Source organism: Oncorhynchus masou, chromosome 18, assembly GCF_036934945.1.
Source record: "Oncorhynchus masou masou isolate Uvic2021 chromosome 18, UVic_Omas_1.1, whole genome shotgun sequence".
In the NCBI taxonomy this organism is placed as follows: domain Eukaryota; kingdom Metazoa; phylum Chordata; class Actinopteri; order Salmoniformes; family Salmonidae; genus Oncorhynchus; species Oncorhynchus masou.
In genome coordinates this window covers 37739173-37760256 of record NC_088229.1, presented here as the reverse complement: position 1 = coordinate 37760256, position 21084 = coordinate 37739173, and the positions used below count along the sequence as shown (strand labels likewise).

Here is a 21084-nt window from a genome sequence, read left to right as displayed (position 1 = left end):
CTCAATCTAGCCCTCACAAATATGTTTGCCTTATCAAGGCATTACGTCTTAGCAAACTAGCGGTTATTAAATGCAAAGTCTTTATCTGCTCTCTCTCCCCCAGCTGTGGCATGCATATGTCTCATTTACTGATAGAAAACGGCCTTATAAATAACAAAATGCTGACTGTCAATATAACCACAGAGTTAGATTATGACGGGGTGGAAATATAATACTCAAGACAAAGCTATATTAGAGATATACAAATGCAAGCCCTTAGTGGACAGCTCGGGGCTTAAAAAAGAAAATGCCAAAAGTTTTATAAGAGCAAAGAATAATCTTATTTTGAATAAAAGCAGATTAATAATCATAGAAAAGGGTTTTCTCCCCCTGCAAACAAAATAAGTGATTTCGACTTGTTGAGTCTATTTAAAGATTACAGTTAAAAGGTGCTTTGAAATGCAACCCATGTGTTTATGTGAGAGGGGGAGATAGCTGAGAGCTTGATCTGGTGCCTTTCTGTTGGGAGTGCATCCTTTTAAAACCAAGATGAAAAATCAACAGTGTGGCAGCTGTCCTTTTCAAGCAGATCTTATATCCACTTGGTGAAACATTGGTCAAATCAAGCCTAAAACAGGAACGAGAAACTTGTCTATCACTTAGGCGGCTCAAATTCAATCGCATGTGTAAATAAATGATGAATAAAAATGAACACATACTGACTTGTGGGAATCGTAAGAAAGAAAACTACTCCCTTTTGGCAGACACACCATGATAGAACGAATTCTCTAAAATGTCAACAGCATATTGTGGATTTTGGATGGAAAAATGTAGTTTGGTGTTAGGAGGGGGGAATCATTTGGTGTTAGGTGTGTGTGTGTGTGTGTGTGTGTGTGTGTGTGTGTGTGTGTGTGTGTGTGTGTGTGTGTGTGTGTGTGTGTGTGTGTGTGTGTGTGTGTGTGTGTGTGTGTGTGTGTGTGTGTGTGGAGGGGTGGGGGAATCAGCATGGAGGGAGAGTGCCAGTGGATGCATAAGTAAGCCCATTAGTAAAAACTGTAAGACAAGCCCCCTGTTTGAAGCTGGGGGAGAACAGCCTCACCCCCTCTCTCTCCCTCCCTCCCTCCCTACCACTCTCCTGCAGCTGGCCTGCCCTACTGTTGTTCACATACTGGCCACCGCATTCACTATTCAAGTCGGTGGGGAAAAATCTGAGCAAATTTCTGATTTGCAACACTCTGGGAACATGTTTATTGTCTTTGTGTGAGGGCAAAACACACATATAAATAAAGCAAGGGCAGAGATCCCGGGGTGAAGATGCTAAGGAGCAGAAAATGGGAGATTTTATGGCCATAAGAGGCGTGGGCTAATGGTGATTTTTAAACTATTGGACCATGGTGTTAACTACTAATCAGTGCTGTGACACTGGCCAAATGCCTTTGTACTTAGTTATATATGTCATGCCCCCATTGTCGTGGAATTAGCCCAAAAGGATTGTTGTTCATTTTAAACATACTTCTTGGACAGAATGGAATGTAGACATGTGTCTAGCTACTCACTAATCAAGCACACACAATGGCAGAGAGCAACTTGTTTATATAAATAGGTGACCATTGTGAAGTAATACTGAAATCATACAATTGGTTGAAATGTGTTTGTCCTTCATAAAAATGGTTAACATTGTATTAGGCCATGAAATGGGAGGGACTTATCAATTGAATCCATAAAAGTGAGCCCAATAAATATTTCAAGGAAGCAATTATCCTGGGTTATAGAAAATCTCATCTCAGTTCACTGCTGCCTTGCAGACAGTTGTGGTGGAGAAAAGTGAAGATGAGGAAGAGTTAGGTGGGGTGTTAATGGGCAGAGGATGACCTGGCTGTAGCCTCAAGGCCAGGATGAGTCAGCACCACAGAGACCTGTGAACCCAGCCTACTGAAGTAAGCTTTGCCACTAAATGTGTTAGCGTCAACCATTTTGTGAAGTAGTCAGGGCTCTCAGGAACGTTATTAAAAATAGTTGTTTGGATCCTAGATGCCGATCAGACGAGCAGCGCTCCAAGCCACGCTGTAGTCATCGACACTGGCACGCCTGTGTCTGCTAGAAGTTCCAACTGAATTATCGCTGCGTCTCCATAACAATATCGTCATGTTCACGTTGCTGTCCAAATCATCTCTTGTATTTATCTCAGCTTGTACATTTCCCCTCGCTTCTAGCCTAGCATTTAGTTTGGTACAACAGTAGTTAATATAAGCCACGCTGTCTGCCTGTCCGACCCCGAAAAGTGTTTCACTCTTGAAATGCGATCTCCCCTGTACCATTGAGGACGAACGTTGTCCAGACGAGACCAGGCGAAATTTCACATCAACATCATTATTATTTTATACCAATAGAAAAAAAGCTAAAATAAACAAAAATGCAGCTAGTGTACTGTCATTCCTGGTGCAATGTTTGACGCAACTGAGTTACCTGAAGTTGACTAGCTAGCTAGCAAATGACAACTGAGTTACCTCAAGTTGACTAGCTAGCTAGCAAATGACAACTGAGTTACCTGAAGTTGACTAGTTAGCAAATGACAAGAACTTTGGTCAGCCTGTATCGCAAAAATGTTTTTTTTTTTAGTACGGGCGGCCAATCCTTTTTCAAAGCAACTATGCAAAAATAATTAACTACTAGAGCGTCTGTAGCAACATGGCCAAAATAACTAACAACCAGCTGTGTGTCCGGATTATATCTTCTAGTGGAATAATGTCATTTTATGAAAATTGTATCAAAATAACATTTTTAATTAAGATATTTCATTCATTGTTATTTGAATATGTTGGCAACCTTTTTAAAACTGCAATAAGGCACACGGGTCAGTGCGATGTAATGAATATAGTCCCATGTAAATGGGTTAACTGTCCAACCACTTTGCCTCAGGCCAAACAATGCCATTTACCTGTGAGTATATTCATTACATAGTGCCTCTTGTGCCTTATTGCTTAAAACAATCATCTGTAAAAAATGTCAAACTTCACTTCAAATGAGCCACAAGCTAAATGTAATATGCCTATTGGTTAGAGTCTGTTGTGGCAATATTTGGATATCCTCGAATACAGACAGGTGTTGGTTACCTTAGTTTCCATCGTCCTTTTATGACTGCCTAGTAAAACAAGTGATCTACTCCATAAGCAAGCAGCAGGTTTTAAGGGACAGGTTTACGGTGAAATAAAAGCTTTTAATTTGAGACGCCTGTTTGCACTCCTATCTGATCGACCCACGCTCCTCCACTGAGATGTAGAATCACACAAAACAGCACAAGAGGGAAATATGTCAACGCAGGTCCTCACAAGTATCTTCAAATAAATATTGACAATCCAGATAATATACACAGAATATTTTTTTCACAAAGTATATGGGTATTTAAAGGGGTTTGACACCATCAAAACTAAGTACACTATGTTTATATTACTAGAGTGCGGCACCAAACATATCAATCACATTGAGTAATACTCGAATTGTTTTTAATGCAACATTTGCCCACTCTTAAATAACTGCTTTATAAAACATACTAGGAAGTTCTCATCTTTTTTAAATAACCCCTTTTTGCGAGTGATCCCAAGGATTCAAAGAGAGCACTCTTGTGGTAGTGAAAAGAGAGGCCTTTAAAAAAATACAAATTATGAGTTTGAACAGAAACTGACTCAAACCCAACCACCAATATGGCTGTCCCCAGGCTTCAACACCCAACAACACAGTACTGTCAGCTCTCCACATGACTATGGCAATATCTCTTCATAAAACAAACAGACAGGGGGTTGCCCAGTAAGCCAGACTGTAGCCTAATAAAGACATTTTCAGAGTACACAAAGATAACTTCCAATAATTCACTGCCAAAATGTTCATAACAATAACAGCGACTGTTGACACTTACAGTAAATATAAACAACAAGTGATTGGGAAATGTGCGAGAGCAGAGTGTAACCGAGGGGGCTCTGTTTGGAAAACTAACAAAGTATTGATATTTCTTCTCCACTTTTGTTTGCTGCGACGTCATCCTCTCTAATGGCTGTTTCAGAGGGTAATCAGGCCCTAGTCTTGTCCCTGCTCCACGTGTACCCCCTTGAGTTGTCCCCCAAGATCCAGCCCGCCTTACACGGCTTGGTTGAACAGACACCCAATGACCACAGGCCATGGAGGCTGATTGTGTTGCTAATTGTGACACCTGCTAGGATGGCTGCTATAGGCTGTGTCCGCAGTGCATTCAGACACCCCCCAGGCTGCCCAGGGTCACCTCTCCCGGGTGGTGCCCACTTAGGGAGCATTGGGTCTGGGCTGGATACACTCAGAAATCATAGTCCCCAATTAGGTTGTAGGCCGGGGTGGAGAGGGTTTAGAAACTTTAGTCGGTGAATTTCGTAAGAGCAGTGTTTCCTCAGGCTGTTGATTCCACAGTCACTGCTCAGCAAGGTTCTAGCTGGTAAACATAATTTAACATTCCAAGAGAAATGGTTTCTTTGCAATTATGTTCAACGACTGAACCCAAAGCGAACCAACACACTCACTGACTGATCTGGCAAGCAGGAACTACTGCTTGGACTGAGAACAAAGTTGTTTCGGCTGAAAGGAATACCATCATCGCTAAAAGCCACTTATCACCCATTCAACCTGCATGTGGACGAGAAATGCTCCGGTTCATACCGTGAAAAAGCGAGGGAGCATAAGTAAAACGTTTCTCTCTCCCTCACTCTCTTTTTCATTGCGATTAGCATATTTCTCTCAGTGTCGTGACACCTGCTGTCCAGAGTGGGCGTGCGGAACACAAGGCTTTACTTCAAACACAAGCAAAAAGATCAGCAAAAACCAACGCTTTGACTCGACCAGACCAACCAACCAACCCCCAGATTGGAGGCTTCCCACTGCAGATGTACATTAATGCATGGAAATACCAATCGGCACCGCAGCAGCACCGAAGAGTAAAACCCCTCCTTTTTCAACATGGCTGTTGTCTAGCTCGATTGTGTCAGTTTGAGGGAGCCCATTCAAACGTATTCATGCATCTGCCTTTGAGGCTCAATGGAAGCTAGTTTATAAACTGTCAGCCTGTTTGCTTGAAGCCTTTGGTTTGCATTGTTTCCTTCCCCTTAATAAACTTTTGGAGGAGTTCATCAACTCGCCTGAATAGCCAATGGTGCGGGGCCAAAGACACAAAATAACAGACGGTTCTCTATCCCCATTCACTTTTTTTTCTTTCTTTCCCTTTTTAAGTGACTGCTTGTATATCAATAGACTGAGTGGGTAGACACACATCAGGGGGATTTCAGGCCAAACCAAAAAAAAGCTAGTTTAGCTACAAGGAGGCTTCTAAAAGGCAAAACACAAACAGTTGACGTTTAGCTCCTTGGTCACTGACACTAACAGAGGGAGTTATGAACTATAACACAGATGCAACCTGGATAAAATCGACAATGAGTCTCTAACTTTAATGTGTGTTCTCCTGAAAGTACATGTATATCACGCAAACAGACACTAATGATTGGGCAGACAACATACACTTAACATGGCCGAGCAAGATAGTTAGGGCCTTGCATTGCATAACCTCAATCTCTCCAGAATGGTAGCTTTGAGTGTACAATGATGAAGTTAAGGTGTAAAAATACATAATTTGAATTAAAGTGAATATAAATGATTTGATGGTTGTTGGTTAAATATATTCTCACATATATTATTTAGGATGGCATGTAAAATAAGTGGCACAAATTACATTCATGCAAAGACTTATATAGAACCATTAATCCACTTTCAAACCTTTCAACGGCTTCAAGGTTTATTTTAGAAGAAAATGTAGGGGCTTAATGGTTGCTTAATCTCTATATATTTAGGGTCATTTCATACCCAATTAGAATGGATTTGTGCATTTTGAACAGCGTTTGCTTTTAGGTAGTCGAATCCTAGACAAATACACTTGTAAGAATGACTTTCTTGTGCCTGTGTCGACAAACTAACATCTCATTATACCTCCATTTGCTCACAGGTCCACCTGGGCAAAAGTAACGTGGTTCCCTTGGTGTGTGAGATAATATGAAATGTTCAAATTGAAGTTAACATTCCTCTCTGATTCAATCCTGTTTCTGTCACTTTGAACTTGATCTACGTTCTTGGAAATGGGCCACAGCAAACTCACAAATATTAACTTGCACAGAGTGAGCGAGGTAGACGTACCAAACTACCATTTCCCAAAAAATCAATACATAATTCATATTCTATCATATAAAGTTTTGATTTACATAATAATGATAATAATAATCAAATGTTATTTTAAAGATGTTATTGCAGGTGCAGCGAAATGCTTATTTGACAGATTTTTTAAATACTACTAATAATGTTATTATAAATGATACTACGGTTATTAAATAAATATACCGTTATTATCATTCACCAAATTATAGGCTACTGTAGGCTAATTTAAAAGGGTAGGCTATATGGGACGTTCTTAACAGCTATGTTAGGTAAACTCAGCAGTCTCGACCTTAATTAACCTTGTGCTGCAATGTTCTCATGGTATGATGATATGGTTTGAACCTGAGCATTGAGAACTTGTTATGGTCCAGTTATTATAGGCTGAGATGAAAGGGTTTAAGATACCTCTCCTACCGTGGGCCGTCTCCCTAGGTTCCCCGGATGAATTACATGAGAGAGCGAAATGAGTTGGATTTAACTGAAGGTATCCAGACCCCAGGAGCCGCTGTCAAATCCCCACACATGCGGTGTCTAATAAACCAGTCATGCACAAAATATCAAGTTAACACAGCAGACAGGCAAACGAAAAGGAAACCACTGGTCTTTATTGCGTGGTCAAAACTCATAGGCTATACTGTAGGTGGTGGTTTGGTCTGCTTTTCTTTGTAGGATACATGCCTGGTCTTAATGGTGTAACTTGAAACCGACGAAAAAATGTAGATTAGTAGAATCTGGCGATGTTAATTTATCATGTTTTACTCAAAGATACGATCCTGTCTTATTTTCTAAATTCTGCACCATCAAGCGTTATTCGGTAGGCTATTATGAATGGCCTAGGTGTCATGTCATTTTCGATTACTTTATGTGTTTGGTGCAATATTTTACTGATTTATATTTTCTTGATAAATCCCCAAAATGCCCCATGAGTAAAGTAGGCTACTTCTAATTTGACAAAACACCCTCGATAACCCTGCACAATAAGACATCTCCAAAAATCACTATGCGTCTCACCAAGGGATCAATTAACCGTCAGAACATTCGGTGACATTGTCAATCCGTTTGTTTAGCCATATTTGTATAGTTTAAGATTTTTGTGTTTTCCTTTGTCCCATTGGCTATCATTTGCAAACGGAGCTTAATGGTTGCCCAAGGCTTCTGACTGCCCTGGACCTCGTTTTGCTCATTTCTGCTTTGTGAAATGCTTCCCTTTTGTTCACTGATCAGTCTCCCATTGGGTCGCCAAACAAGATTCTTGGCATTTGTCGGCAAAATGAAAGCAGGATTAAGGAATGGCTACTGAACGCTCTATGGCAAAGAAGTGGGCTTCTATTCTCGCTTTCAAAACCGCTTCCCAGTTTAGTTGCCCCTCTTTATATATTTGTTTTCTCAAAGACGCCATTGATGCAGTTGGAAGTGATGAAGAATAAAAGGAAAATCAACAAGTAGCCCAAGCTCTATTTTTCTTACTACAATAGTGACAATATTTGTGCTTCAGTTTGGTCAAATATATTTAAATATTTTCAATCATAATGCGGTTATAATTATACATTAAATAACATGTTTATTCAATTGGACATAATACCAGACTAAGCTACATCTGAGTTGAATTAAACATTCGATATCAGATATTAATATAGACTATATTAACTCATTTTCATAGTTAAAAGGCATACAGGCCTGTATATTTGATGAACGACCATGCAAGACAAAACATAAGCCCATTTTCTCATCAACTGATGAGCGGTCTTCATTTGGGGTCAACAATAGTTCCTTGGCCTTTCAATTTTATGGGCAGCGTACAACAATAGACTGATGGCGAGTCGTGGTATCAAAAACACTATTTGTGACACCACATAGGAAGCCCGGAGGCCAATACTTTTATTGGTGTCAGCAGGAGTTTTCCCTTGTCGTTTGTCCGATTTGTTCCTCAGATCTTGCAGGGCCATGTCCCCCACCAAGCTCCCTAGTACATCCCTGACCCCAACCAACTAGAAATGTTTTTCAATGTAATTGTCAATGACAAATGGAAATGAAATGCAACATTATACATACATTTAAAGTAAATGTCCAGTGTTTCGATACATAATGAAATAGGACCTATAATTAATTCGATGATGAGCAAAATAATTTTCCTTAAAATAAATGGTAATTATTTATGTTAAAAAGCAGCTTTGCTGTGTTTAAATGGTGTGGGCGTACCCCAACAATAGAATGGTGTGGATGTATATTGGTCATTAAAAAAATATGAACGCCAGTAGACCACTGATTGGCCAGCTCAGCCAATGAGGCAGGATGACATCATTCTCCATGAGGAAATAGCAAGCATTTTTTTAAATGGTCTGTTTGAGATACAAGTTTGAGATGGGGTTTTTGAAGTATTTCATCTCCAATGTATGCTTTGACCACAAATACGAGTATAAGACAAGTCAACAACATTATTTGGGTATGAGTTAACAGGATATGAACTTTTAAAAGTGAGATTTTCACTGGACAGTTAAGCCTACTTTAAAGTAAAATGAATAACTCCGTGAAAGTTCTACACCTTGAGATTTGGTGAATGTTTGGGTAGGGGGGAGTTAATTCCTTTAAAGTTATTGAGCAGGAAAGGATTATGTACTTGCCTTTATATGAGGAGAAAAAAAATCCCCATGTAGTCTACAGAAGACCTTGGAATTTTCCTAAGTCGCCCAAAAGGGGAGATTGTCCCTTTAAATAACCCACCAGAGATTCGAGAAGTATTCGCTGTTGGTAGCATGTGCACTCGTATAGGCCCTGTCCCACATGGCAAAAGTGCTTTAATTAATAGACAGGCAGGCTTGAAAGCAGCACTGGCAGTCTGTAATATGATGAACTCCCATTGTGGTGGTGTCACCACAAATGTTTCTGATAAGCAAAAGCACCCAAGGATCAAAGACTATAAGCCTCTCAATTTCCTCTAGCCGCTTCTACTTTTCCTCACCTACTTTTTTCCTCCTCTCTTCTCTTAAAATGTCTGAAACACACAACACGAAATCCCCTTCATGAAAACCCCAGGGTCTGCCTCAGGTTAGCGGGTCACCCAGAGCATTGGGGTATAATTGCACATTAATATTCGACGTGATGAAGAGGCTTACGCTAAGATCGTTCTTTCTCTAGATGTCTTATGTCTTATGAATTGACAGGACAAAATGTGTCATCAATGTAAGACTTCCCCCTGTCCATTTTGAAAATGCGTTCAATCAGCGGCTGTGATGTTGATGTAGACTATAGCCTAAGTCATGGAAGGGAAAAATATACGTCGCCATCATAATATCATTTTCCTAATCTAATGAGTGTATACTAATTTACCGCAGTACCACCCCATGGTGTTTCTTGCTTAATAACGACCATCTAAATACATTCTAAGGAATGCTCTTGGGGGAATGTGAAGGTGTTGGGCTGCCTGTAAGATGCACAAAAGCATGTAAACCATGACCCCTTATTCAATGAACGTATATAAATATTGTTTGATGTCAGGGAAGCAGGCTTAACAAAACTGATTTAAATAAATTACAGAAGAATTATGTTGCCTCTTAAATCTCGTTTTGGGAATGAGTGATTTTGACATCTCCCCATGTTTATTTTTAGTAAGGTCCTACATGGCCTTATAAAGCACTAGGCCCTCGTTCACCGGATGAATGGGGTATCTTATTATTCCTAGCATTAAAGAGATGCAACATGCTTAACAAAGACTTTTAAATAGTAAATTATGGTCATTTGTTGCTGGTTTGGCTAATTTGATTTGTTCCACGAATTATGTCACTTGGTTTATCGGGATTCCGTGTAATAGAGTTCCGTCTGGTCGACGGGTTTATAGCCTACCCATGCACATTTGTTAAACCTCTAAAAAACACTATATTTCTGGCCACAACAGTGGAATTAAATGGCATATAATTATTATTTCGGTCTTGAAACGTTGTAAGCGAGAATCGCCATCAACATTAACTGCATTCGTCACGGATAGGCCTACCCAATCGAAAGGCTTAAAGTAGAAGTGTACATAATATCTTAATATCAGCATACTATTAGAATGAAATAACAGTTATAGGAATATATATATAAACCCAGCATACATTATTATTATCATTATCATTATTATTAGCATTATTAAGTCTATTGGGCTATCATTTGTGATTATTATGACAACTGATGCAACCCCCTCCGCTATTAAAATATTCCACGCAGCCTGTTGTTTTTTTTTGTGCTTTTTATAGGCTATGTTTCTTAAAAATCTCGCCATGTAAATTCCAATGAAATTTGGAGAGGCAGAGAGGGGGAAAAGGGAGGTTAATCCGAGTTGAATACATTGATGCTCAGCACAGGACCAAGCCTGTGATGATTGTGTTATCTCTACCCAACATTTGGGTCTCCCTCAATTTCAACCCAGCCAAATAGCTGCGAGAAAGTGCAGATGGAGTCACTCTCGATGCCTTAGGACATTTCTTTTTTTATTAATAACTAAATAACTTCCCCATACTTTCACTAAATCTCTCTCACCATTCTAGATGGATTTGTTTGAAGTGGTCTTTCGACACATCCAGGCATCCTTTTTCTTTCAATGAAGCTTAGGCTATTTCGGACTCCTAAATATAATTTTCGATTTTCTACAACTGTCTCGGAGAAAAAGCAGCACGCATGCCAGATCATGCTCCGGAATATGTAATATGGCAGCCTTTTGTTTTTATTCAGTATTGCATGACTCCTCAATGTGGCTCAATAGCTCCTCTTATTTCTATAACCATTTAAATAAGTAGACCATTTATATCATGGTTTTATGGGTACTTTCGGTCGCTCTTTGAGTTCTCGGTATAGCCTATCTATCATTTCCAAACGCGTTTTCTAGGTTATATGTCTCCTTTTAAGACGTGTATTTAACGTCGTTTGAAATTGAATACAGAGAACGGTCGTGTCTGGGGCCTGGGGATGAGTGACATCTCGCTATCTCCCTGTCGCCTCTATCATTTCCTCTGATCCCACTCACAACAGTCACAAATCCCGCCTGGCCCCTGTTTGATTAGATTGAGAACCTCAGGTAATCCGACCGTTTGTTCAAGTGTCCATTTGTCCCTTCTATCACGCATGAGGGCTGAAGATGGTGCGTGTTGGTTTAATCAAAACCAATTGTTCTTTATGAATTGACCGATACACTCCTTTCAGCCAACATTTAGGTGTGCATTTTCTCAGCACCGATGCAACATTTGAAATTAGGTCACTCATCGAACATAGACCATATAGCTATGCCAATGGGATGATCAATGCAGATATCCTGATGACGGTTGAATGCAAATCTTTTAAACATTGATATGATCACGTAATAAATTCTTGATCTCGATCATAATGACCTACTATCTATTTGTAAACATATATTGAGACTATTACCTTATAATTAGTCTACTCTAGTGTAACAAAACATCATATCATAAGTCTTTACATCTTAACATAAGCTCTTTGGAAGGGGCAACCTATGCCACTATCAGCAGTCCCCTTCTAAACTTGGCAAACGTGTCACTCACGCAGTGTTTAAATACGTTCTAATGCAATCTGTCAATATCAGCATGGATGGAAAACATTTGGCCTACTCTTTTACGGAGCATAGCTGCAGTATTCTCTTCCCCAAAAGCCAAAGCATTCGCAGTCAACTTAAAATCAGAATGGACAGCAGTGGTTATTTTTGAAAGCTCAGACTTCAAACACGATGCCCCCTTGTTTGGTGAAACCACCCCCGCTGTATTCTAATAAGCCTATGCATCTAGCAATTTGCTTGCAATATGAACTGTACAATTCACTTCAAATTGACATTTCCATCACCAGATTCGAGTTTGGCATGTTAAGAGTTATATGCTCCAATGCAATCCCAAAATAAAAATGAAATAAAACAAAATAAATATATGAATACAATCTCGACAACTATAGCCTATAAAAGAAACCTAAAATCTCATGAATTTGTGCCTGCGGCTAGCTGCAGAGTGGGCCGTTTAGAGATGAAAGTGAAAAGAAATAAAAGGCTCAATTTAATCTGCTCTAAAACCCTTCAACATAACGTTTGTGCTTGAAACTCCAAGAGTGAGGGCTGATAGGGGATAAATACATTTCTTACCATGCCTGCGAGCTATTACACCCCTCTCCAACACAGACGCCTATTCAACAGACACCGGTTTCATTACGAGCTGTAATAAGTCTTAACATTATTAAATGCCAGCCGGATGATAGAATGAAACAAGCGCAGAGATGAGTCTTTTTAAGAATAAAAAAATGGGACAGTTGGTAGCCTGGTTTCAACATGTCACCATCAAAAGCCAAACGTGGGCAAAACATTTACAGAGGGTTTGCGAGACCATTTCATGTCCAAAAGAACGCAGGATCTACAGTGGGGCCTATGGGTTAATGTACATTCTAGGCCATATATCCATAGCCTATATAGCCCAATCTTAGTTACTTTCACACGGTGTATGCATGGGCTAGGCTACTGACAAATAGGCCGATGACAACGTGGTTTGAAGCCAATCGGGTTAGATTTCTAACGAAGAAATGTGGTTTAATCAAAAGCGCTACAGCCCCCGCTGGCCCCTGAATCGGCTCAATTGTTGGCGGGTCAATTGTTGTCAGTGGAACCCGTTTCAACACGGCTGTCGAGCTATCATGGAGAGGCGTTCTGTCTACAATATGACATGATCATACAGCGACACGTAAAATAAACAGTAGTCCATAATGAACTGGTGTCATGTCCCATAGGTCAGTTATGTACAGATCTACTAACAAAGTGCAGGCAACTTCATGGAGATAAACCAACAACACAGGCCATTTCATGACACGAGCCCATAGAAAAAAAACTATAAACATCTGTCAATGAATCGGTTTGTGAAATAGATTAAGAGTATGTTATAGGCTAGTCTACATTCACTTACATACCCATTTATCCCACCCCCTTCATTGAGAAAACATTAGTAAATATTCAGTTAGAACAGAAATGAGCTCGATTCTAAAAAGCATATGCATTTCCAAACAACAATCGAAACACATTTTGCAACCTCCACTGCTTAATCTATTCCAACAGACGATTTTATAATATTACAAAACTATATACCAGCAGGGTGGATTGAATAATTCATTCGCCTTTCGTTCTCCTCTTGGCCTTTTGTCCAAAGTTTTCTCCCCCTTTCTTTGCGGGTTTTTAAGTGTGAAAAAAACGTCCCACTCCTCCTTTCACTACCCTGCTTTTGAGGGGTTTGCCTTTGTACCTCAGAATCCTTGCCTTCAATGGAGTGGAAGTCTTGAGAACTGAAGTTCATCTTCAAGTTTAGAGAGGCTGTCGCTTTAGAGAAAGGCTTTTTGTGCGACCGTTTAAACAACAGATAGGCGACAAAATGGTTGATCATTTCATTTGGAAATCCCTGTCTTTTTTTTCAGACACAGGATCTAATGTATTTTGACTAGATAATACCGAGGTCCCATACAAAAACGCGTCAGGACAAAAGACAACCCCGTTTCTTTGTAGCCTAAATATTCCACATAATAAAATATATGTTTAAAACTGACCCAAAAAATGACAACTAAAAAAGTGTAACAAATAATAATAAGCCATTTTCAAATAGGCCTAGGCCTAATAAAAAAAACGAATTAGGCTACAATTGCTGCCGGTTTATCGTTTTAGCAAATGACAAGCTTCCGGTTTATTTTAGCTTACATATTAGTGAGCCTATAGGACTATGATAATACCCAGCTATGAAGCAGTAAACACGCGCTACCTAAATAGGCTAATGTCCAGGATCAAGAATCGCTGCAACCTGCTGGTCGTAATTGATATTGATTGTTACATCGGTCATCTGTCAGTTGTCGTTTCAAGGGACCATTAACCAGCACCAAAGGAGTCTGTTGTGCAAATGAATGCAGTCACAAATACCCTCCGTCAAGGCTCATATAAATAATTAAGCAGGTCTAGTTACGCTTGTATTGGCAAACAGCTTAACATCACGAAAAAAATCACAAATGTGTGCAAAAGAGCAATTAGGTCCGTTTTAAATTAAGGAAGTGCATTCCGTGAACAAAACAAACAAAGCTGAATAAAAATATTGCAACATATTGAGCGCACAGAATGTTGTGCATAGGCCTGTAAGAGGTTGTTTTAAAACGCGAATGTAATCCAATTGAATTAGCCTACCTTTATCGCCAAGAATGCCATCGATGCTGTGTTTGGTTTTCTTCTCTCCGTCTTCATCTTTTTTATCACAATCTTCTTCGTCATCTTTCTTCCCAAATCGAGCTCTCAGAACACGACTAATGGAACTCACTAGAATAATAAAAACAAAACAAGGTAGGCCTAGGGTAATTGCATAGTCATTACACACAGGCTAAAACAAATGTAAACAAATCGAAATAATAACCTACTGCAATTAAGTTCAGGTGACACTATAGGCCTGTTTTTGGCCGACATAAAACTGTGCTTGTAGTTCTAAATACGTCATCAACATAATGTTTGTGATGGTTTCATATCGACCACTATTATGGAGAACTAGTATAACAAAATATATATGAGCAAACATCACTTGTGTAGTAAAAAGGGTTGCTTACCAGATGAGGCCTCACCTGAAGGAACTGTGCTTCTGTCACACACCCCGTCCTTCAGCAGCTTGTCTCGGATCTCCCAGCTGAACATGCCGGGATTCTCGCGCTTGTACTCCTCAATCCGTTTCTCCACATCGGGCGTTGCTACCTGCTTTTGGGTTTAATTTACGCAGAACGATAGCAGAACAGAGAGAAAGAAAGAGAGCGAGAAAGAAAATGAGAAGCAGAAACAATGCAGAAAATAGAATAATAAACAAGAAAAATACAAAAAGAGGAAAGGAGAGGAGAACGAGCACGAGAAAAATAACTTCAGTACAGGTTGAATGTAATGAAAAATAAAATCTGAATGAACTAATTCCGTTTTTAAAAATATATATTAGTAAACTTCAACGTCTCAAGGCACCGGAAATATAGGCTACGAAATTGCTAGTTTTTGTCCATTTCGATGGCAGGTTAATAAATAGGTAAGCAACAAACATGGAATGGACAATATCCACAATAAATACAATAAATACCTTGGATGTCCAGTTACTGTTTAAATATTTGGTGGTCCATAACGGTAAACAGTCATGATAATAATAATAATAATTGTACGAATAATTATAAGAATAGGCTAATATAAATAGTATTATTAATAATAATATTATTAAATGTATTTTGATATTTGTAGGATATTAGCGTGTAATAATAATGGTTGTTGTTGTTTTGTGAGGTAGAACTTTCTCAAACTCACTCTGGGTTTGCTTCCTCCTATTGCCCCGGGTCGGATTGATCCTGTTTCTTGATACCGACAAAGAATTTTGGACACGCAACCATGGGAAACTCGTAGCTGTCGAGAGATCACGCAGGGACGGATACCGTGGTGGGCCATCTCCACTATCTTGTGTCGGATATGATTTGGCAGTGGTCTTCCGTTGATGAACACTCCACCGAGTTGGTTTACCCGACCTTGACCCAGGGGAGTTGACACTGTACAGAAGAAAGAAGGCCTACTGTGAAAACATTTCGTGCACTCACCAAATGCAACATTGGCATTAACACCTTATTCGGAATGCATATTGTTTTACAGTGCAAATGATGACTGCTTGATCTTTAGGCCTGTAGGCTACATGTTTGAATATTTAGCATATTTTTGTAGCGTTCGAAGATTTTTTGATAGTCAATAATGCATATGTGGATGCCTAATGCAATAGTTATTGGGCTATACGACCTAGTGGAAGTCTATTGCACAATGTAGGCTAGGCCTATATTTATGTAGTCTATATATACAAATAAATGAATGTAGCCTATAGGCTGTCCTATTCAGAAATTAAACGTGGCCATAAAAACATCAACATAAAGGCCTAAACCCACTGTTACTACATTCAAACTAATTGGACACATTTCCAATAATGCTTGAAGTGAATGAATCCGTAGCTTACTGAAATTGAAAATGACAAAAATAGACATTTTAGAACAGAATCGACAAGTTATTTTGGGGAAAAATATTTGATTTGAAGGCAGAATTTGTCATTAGCCAGATGACACTTGAGTGTTCCATCCGTCATTGAAGAGGCTGTGAAGTGTGTGGCTTTGTCCGGATTCATTATTCACCGCCATGCCGTACAAATATTGATGTAATCCTTTGATTCGTCGTTTTGATGTGTATTTTACTTTTATTTCCAGCACCAGGACACTTCAACAAATCCCGGATCTAAGATAACTTGCAAGCTTCGTGTTCTCTGAGATTTTATTGGAGCTACTTGAGCACGAACCTTGTCTGGGAGACTCTCCCACGGACGATTAATCAATGCAAATAAATTGTGCCTGTACATTTTATTCACACGTTTGTCTATTTACATAAACAGTCACATAATCGAGTACCCAGACATGGCCATTGTGAAATCCTAATATAAGTTTGACTTTCGTAAAACACATTGTAGTCTACAGAGGGGGCAAACGTGTATAAAATAAGGAATAGACTAACTTGTCCTTTCAATTTGTATAACTATAGTCAACATTTTGCCGTTTCAAATGTGATTGAGGATAAAGGCCCAAATCAAATGCACATTTTGTTGATAACCAACGTGCTTTAAATTAGTAATAAATGTTGCTTGGAATGATACAGTAATTTCGACAATGATGGATGTTTGTAAATTGCATGCATCACCTACCTTCCAAAGGGAAGCCAGTGCGCGGATAGTTTTGTCCAGGCGCTGGTCGCATCATTCGCGGTACTGTTCCTGGCAAAGACGACTGCATTCTACAGCTAAAAGTAGCAGGAAAAACAAGGCCAATATTTCATCGGCTAAACTAAGTCGAGACTTGTTTGTGGTAATTGTTTTGACGATGAAATAAAAAAGTGCAGTCCACTCAACAAAAAAATAAAAAATGAAAAAAGACAAATAGGCCTATACTCATCCAAACGGACGAATCTCTGAAAACGAAAGACCCCAAAACCGTAAAACACACTTACTTCTGATGTAGCACGGTGGGGAGCATGAGCGAAACAGGACTGCTGAGAAAAAGGTACACCGTGTGTGTACAGAGAGAGGGAGGAGGGTGTCCCTTAACTCTCAAGTGCGCAAAGGTTGCTTAATTCTTTGCAGCGTTTTCCTAAAAGCTCTGGTAGTTTTTGATGACAAAGTCTGCATGGAGGTTGGGTGTTTAAGTGATAACTTTGGCGCACGGCGTAGGGGGTTGTCGCGCGCGCGGATAGGCTCTTGGTCTGAGCTTTCTTTTATTCATGAGGGGAAGCGGAGTACAGCCAAGTTTTCTCCACCAATCACAAAAAACGGCATTCGACGTAAAACACATTTTGCGCCTTCCCATTCATTGCATGCCGCATCAAAACCATCCAAACCTTTTAGATGAAACGGCCACTGGGCCCTGAAGATGCTTCTTCAGTGAAAGATAAAAACAGTGTGTTTTGGACGTAGAAGTAAACTTAATTCAGGATTTAAGTATGTAGTTTCTTGTTTCATTTACGCATATGATATATAGGCTTTTAGTTGCATATGGCTTAAAGACGCAGGCTATGTGTACAGTCATCTCGAATCGCATGATAATATAGACAGGAAACGCGATTTGTTCTAAACAACTAGAATACATGACTGACTCATTCATCACAGAAGGTTTCCAGTTTGCTCTGGACACACCAAGTCGAAGATGTCCCCTTTTGGAAAGTAATACATTGTTATAATAGACCTACATTTAATTGCATTTGCTTGATGAACAAGTTTGGACCAATAACATCAATGATGCTTTTAAATTGCAATTATGCAATAGATTCTACGGTCTTTGGTGCCATTTGGATGTGACAGGGAACATATTCTTACCACGAATAACAATACCTCATAATATACTAATTTGGTTAGAGATACAAGTGGCAAAGTAAACTTCCTTATAGGTTATCAAATACTAAACCGTATATGTTTTATTTGCGTAATTGGAATACACATGTTGTTGTTAATAATCATTTAAAAAGGTCTCCGTTCTGAGTTGTTGTTCTACTAAAAGATCTAGGGACTATTGACATATACACTGAGTATACCAAACATTAGGAACACTTCCCTGATATTGAGTTGCCCCCCTCCCCTTTCCCCCCTCTGAACAGCATCAATTCGTCAGGGTAAGGACTCAACAAGGTGTCGAAAGCGTTCCACTGGGATGCTGGCCCATGTTGACTCCAATGCTTGCCACAGTTGGGTGGTGGAACATTCTTGATACACACGGGAAACTGTTGAGTGTGAAAAACCAAGCAGCGTTGCAGTTCTTGACACAAACCGCCTGGTACCTACTACCATACCCCATTCAAAGGCACTTACATTTTTTTTGTATTGCCCATTAACCCTCTGAAAGGCACGCATGCCCAATCCAAAAGGGGACATCTTCGACTTGGTGTGTTCAGAGCAAACTGGAAACCTTCTGTAATGAATGAGTCAGTCATATATTCTAGTTGTATAGAACAATACGCGTTTCCTGTCTATATTATCATGCGATTCGAGATGACTGTACACATAGCCCGCGTCTTTAAGCCATATGCAACTAAAAGCCTATATTTCATATGAAACTCCATTGTATATAGACTTATTTTTCTACTGTATTTTTGACTGTATGTTTGTTTTATTCCATGTGTAACTCTGTGGTGTTATATGTGTCGAACTGCTTTGCTTCATCTTGGCCAGGTCGCAGTTGTAAATGAGAACTTGTTCTCAACTTGCCTACCTGGTTAAATAAAGGTAAAATAAAATGTAAAAAGTCTCAGTTGTCTCAAGGCTTAAAGATCCTTCTTTAGCCTGTCTCCTCCCCTCCATCTACGTGGATTGAAGTGGATTTAAAAAGTGACATCAATAAGGGATCATAGCTTTCACCTGTACTCTCCTGGTCAGTCTACGTCATGGAAAGAGCAGGTGTTCTTAATGTTCTGTATACTCAGTGAATGAGTATACTGGCGTTGAGTTGGAGATAGGACAGGCTACATTTAGCCTATTTGTAATTTAATGCTTAGGACACACGCATAGTCTATACGCCTATAGCCTGCCCTATTCTGTAAGTTTGACCTCAATCAATAAATAGTCTACTCATAAATAGACCTAGCTGACGGGCTTATGCAATAATGAACATACAATAAAATATAGGTAACTGACAAAATAAAGGAAACACCAACATAAAGTGTCTTAACAGGACGTTGGGCCAATACCAGCCGCCAGAACAGCTTTAATGAGCCTTGGCATAGATTCTACAAGTGTCTGGAAATGTAGTGGAAGGATTCGACACCATTCTTCCACAAGAAATTCCATAATGTGATGTTTTGTTGATGGTGGTGGAAAACACTTTCAGGTACAGCTCCAGAATCTTCCATAAGTGTTCAGCTGGGTTAAAATCTGGTCACACACACACCCTTTAAACCCCTTATGCTCTTTTGAGACCACTCTTTCACTGAGATACATTGCCATGGTAGCCAAAATCCTGGGCCACAGGGCAGTTTTATACATGACCCTAAGCATGTTGGGAACCACATCTGTGTGGAAGCATCTACTTTGAATGGATTTATACTTTGTATCCCTCATTTACTCAAGAGTTTCCTTTATTTTGGCAGTTACCTGATTGAGCAGTCCTGAAGTTGGTAGTAGGCAGTGGCTGATTTAGGTACAGGCGAAATGGGCAGCCGCCCAGGGTGGCATCTTGCCGGAGTCTATCAAATAGCGCACCTCTAACTTTGTACAGTACTAATGCAATTAGTCAAATCAGTCACACTTCAAAATGCTACCAAATAAACCACAATTCATTCATAATACTGTGAATATATAGTTTCACAGACATATTGTTGCATTTTGTCTGGTTGTGCAAAATCCTTAAGAAAAACATAAAACCAGTCTGCACACCACCAAGGTGAATTGGTTTAGTCTTGACTCTTGGTTGACAGTTTTGTGGGATGGTTAATGAGTTGATGCTCAAGTGCCAAATCAACACAAATTTGTTTCTATTTGTCTTTGTTCCTTCTTTTTGATATTTATTTTTGTATATATTTTTACATTTATATAGTTTTAAGTGTTATGATTATTTATTTGTGTTGTTCTAAATGTCTAAATAAAAATTACAGTTAGTGCAGAATGGTTCTGTTTTTTTGTTGGAGGGGGCTGAAATGGGGGTTCGCCCTGTGAGCCATACAAGCTAGAACCGCCACTGGTAGTAGGCATTTAGTTAGGCCTGTTTGTTATGTTTTGATCATAGCTTATACCTTACTTTATCATAGCCTATACCTTGCTCAGCGAAAATGTTCATTAGGCCTAGTCGAAATCGTCTTCTTAGGTCTAGCATACCAAACTTGTTGATCCTTCCTCATGATTTCGCGTGGCAGGGTTGAGGGAGCAGAGGTAACTGCGCGCCGCATGACATGCAGTTTTTGGCGCGGAAGAAACCTATGCCTGTCACGGGGTTTTATGGCACCAGCACACCTGTTGCCCATCACACTTTGAATAGGATCATCCTGGACATATACTATCTTCACCGATGCATAGAATTTTATCCATATGCCAACATTTATGATTTTGCAGGATTTAAATATCCATAGTCTTTGAAACACTGAGAATTGTTAATAATAACACATGGACATTCTTAATTGGTGGGCCTTTTTGCAAGTAATCCAATTCAAGTAATTACGAACGGTTTGAAAAACGGACTCTTGGTATCTAAATAATTGATGTCAGTTACTTGTATGTGTTTAAGAGCCATGTCACGTGGTAACCACTAGAGGGAGACTATGTTCCAAAATATAGAGGTACAGCAAACGGAATTAATTTAAATTAAACCAAGCAATACTAC

At 39.5% G+C, this 21084-nt stretch overlaps 1 protein-coding gene across 2 annotated transcripts in view; it reads right to left on the bottom strand.

The window, feature by feature from the left end:
* The window catches only part of LOC135504528 (paired box protein Pax-7-like), a 65111-nt gene extending 47657 nt beyond the window's left edge, over positions 1-17454 (bottom strand). The window contains exons 1-4 of one of the 2 annotated variants that reach the window (XM_064923206.1): positions 16932-17454; positions 15512-15747; positions 14785-14929; positions 14375-14503 (exon numbers count right to left, since the gene is read on the bottom strand). In XM_064923206.1, the coding sequence (XP_064779278.1) occupies positions 14375-14503; positions 14785-14929; positions 15512-15747; positions 16932-17019 (598 nt within the window). In that variant the 5' untranslated portion in view covers positions 17020-17454. The remainder of the gene's footprint in view (positions 1-14374; positions 14504-14784; positions 14930-15511; positions 15748-16931) is intronic. The other variant, XM_064923207.1, reaches the window with a different exon arrangement.
* Positions 17455-21084: the final 3630 nt, after the last annotated feature.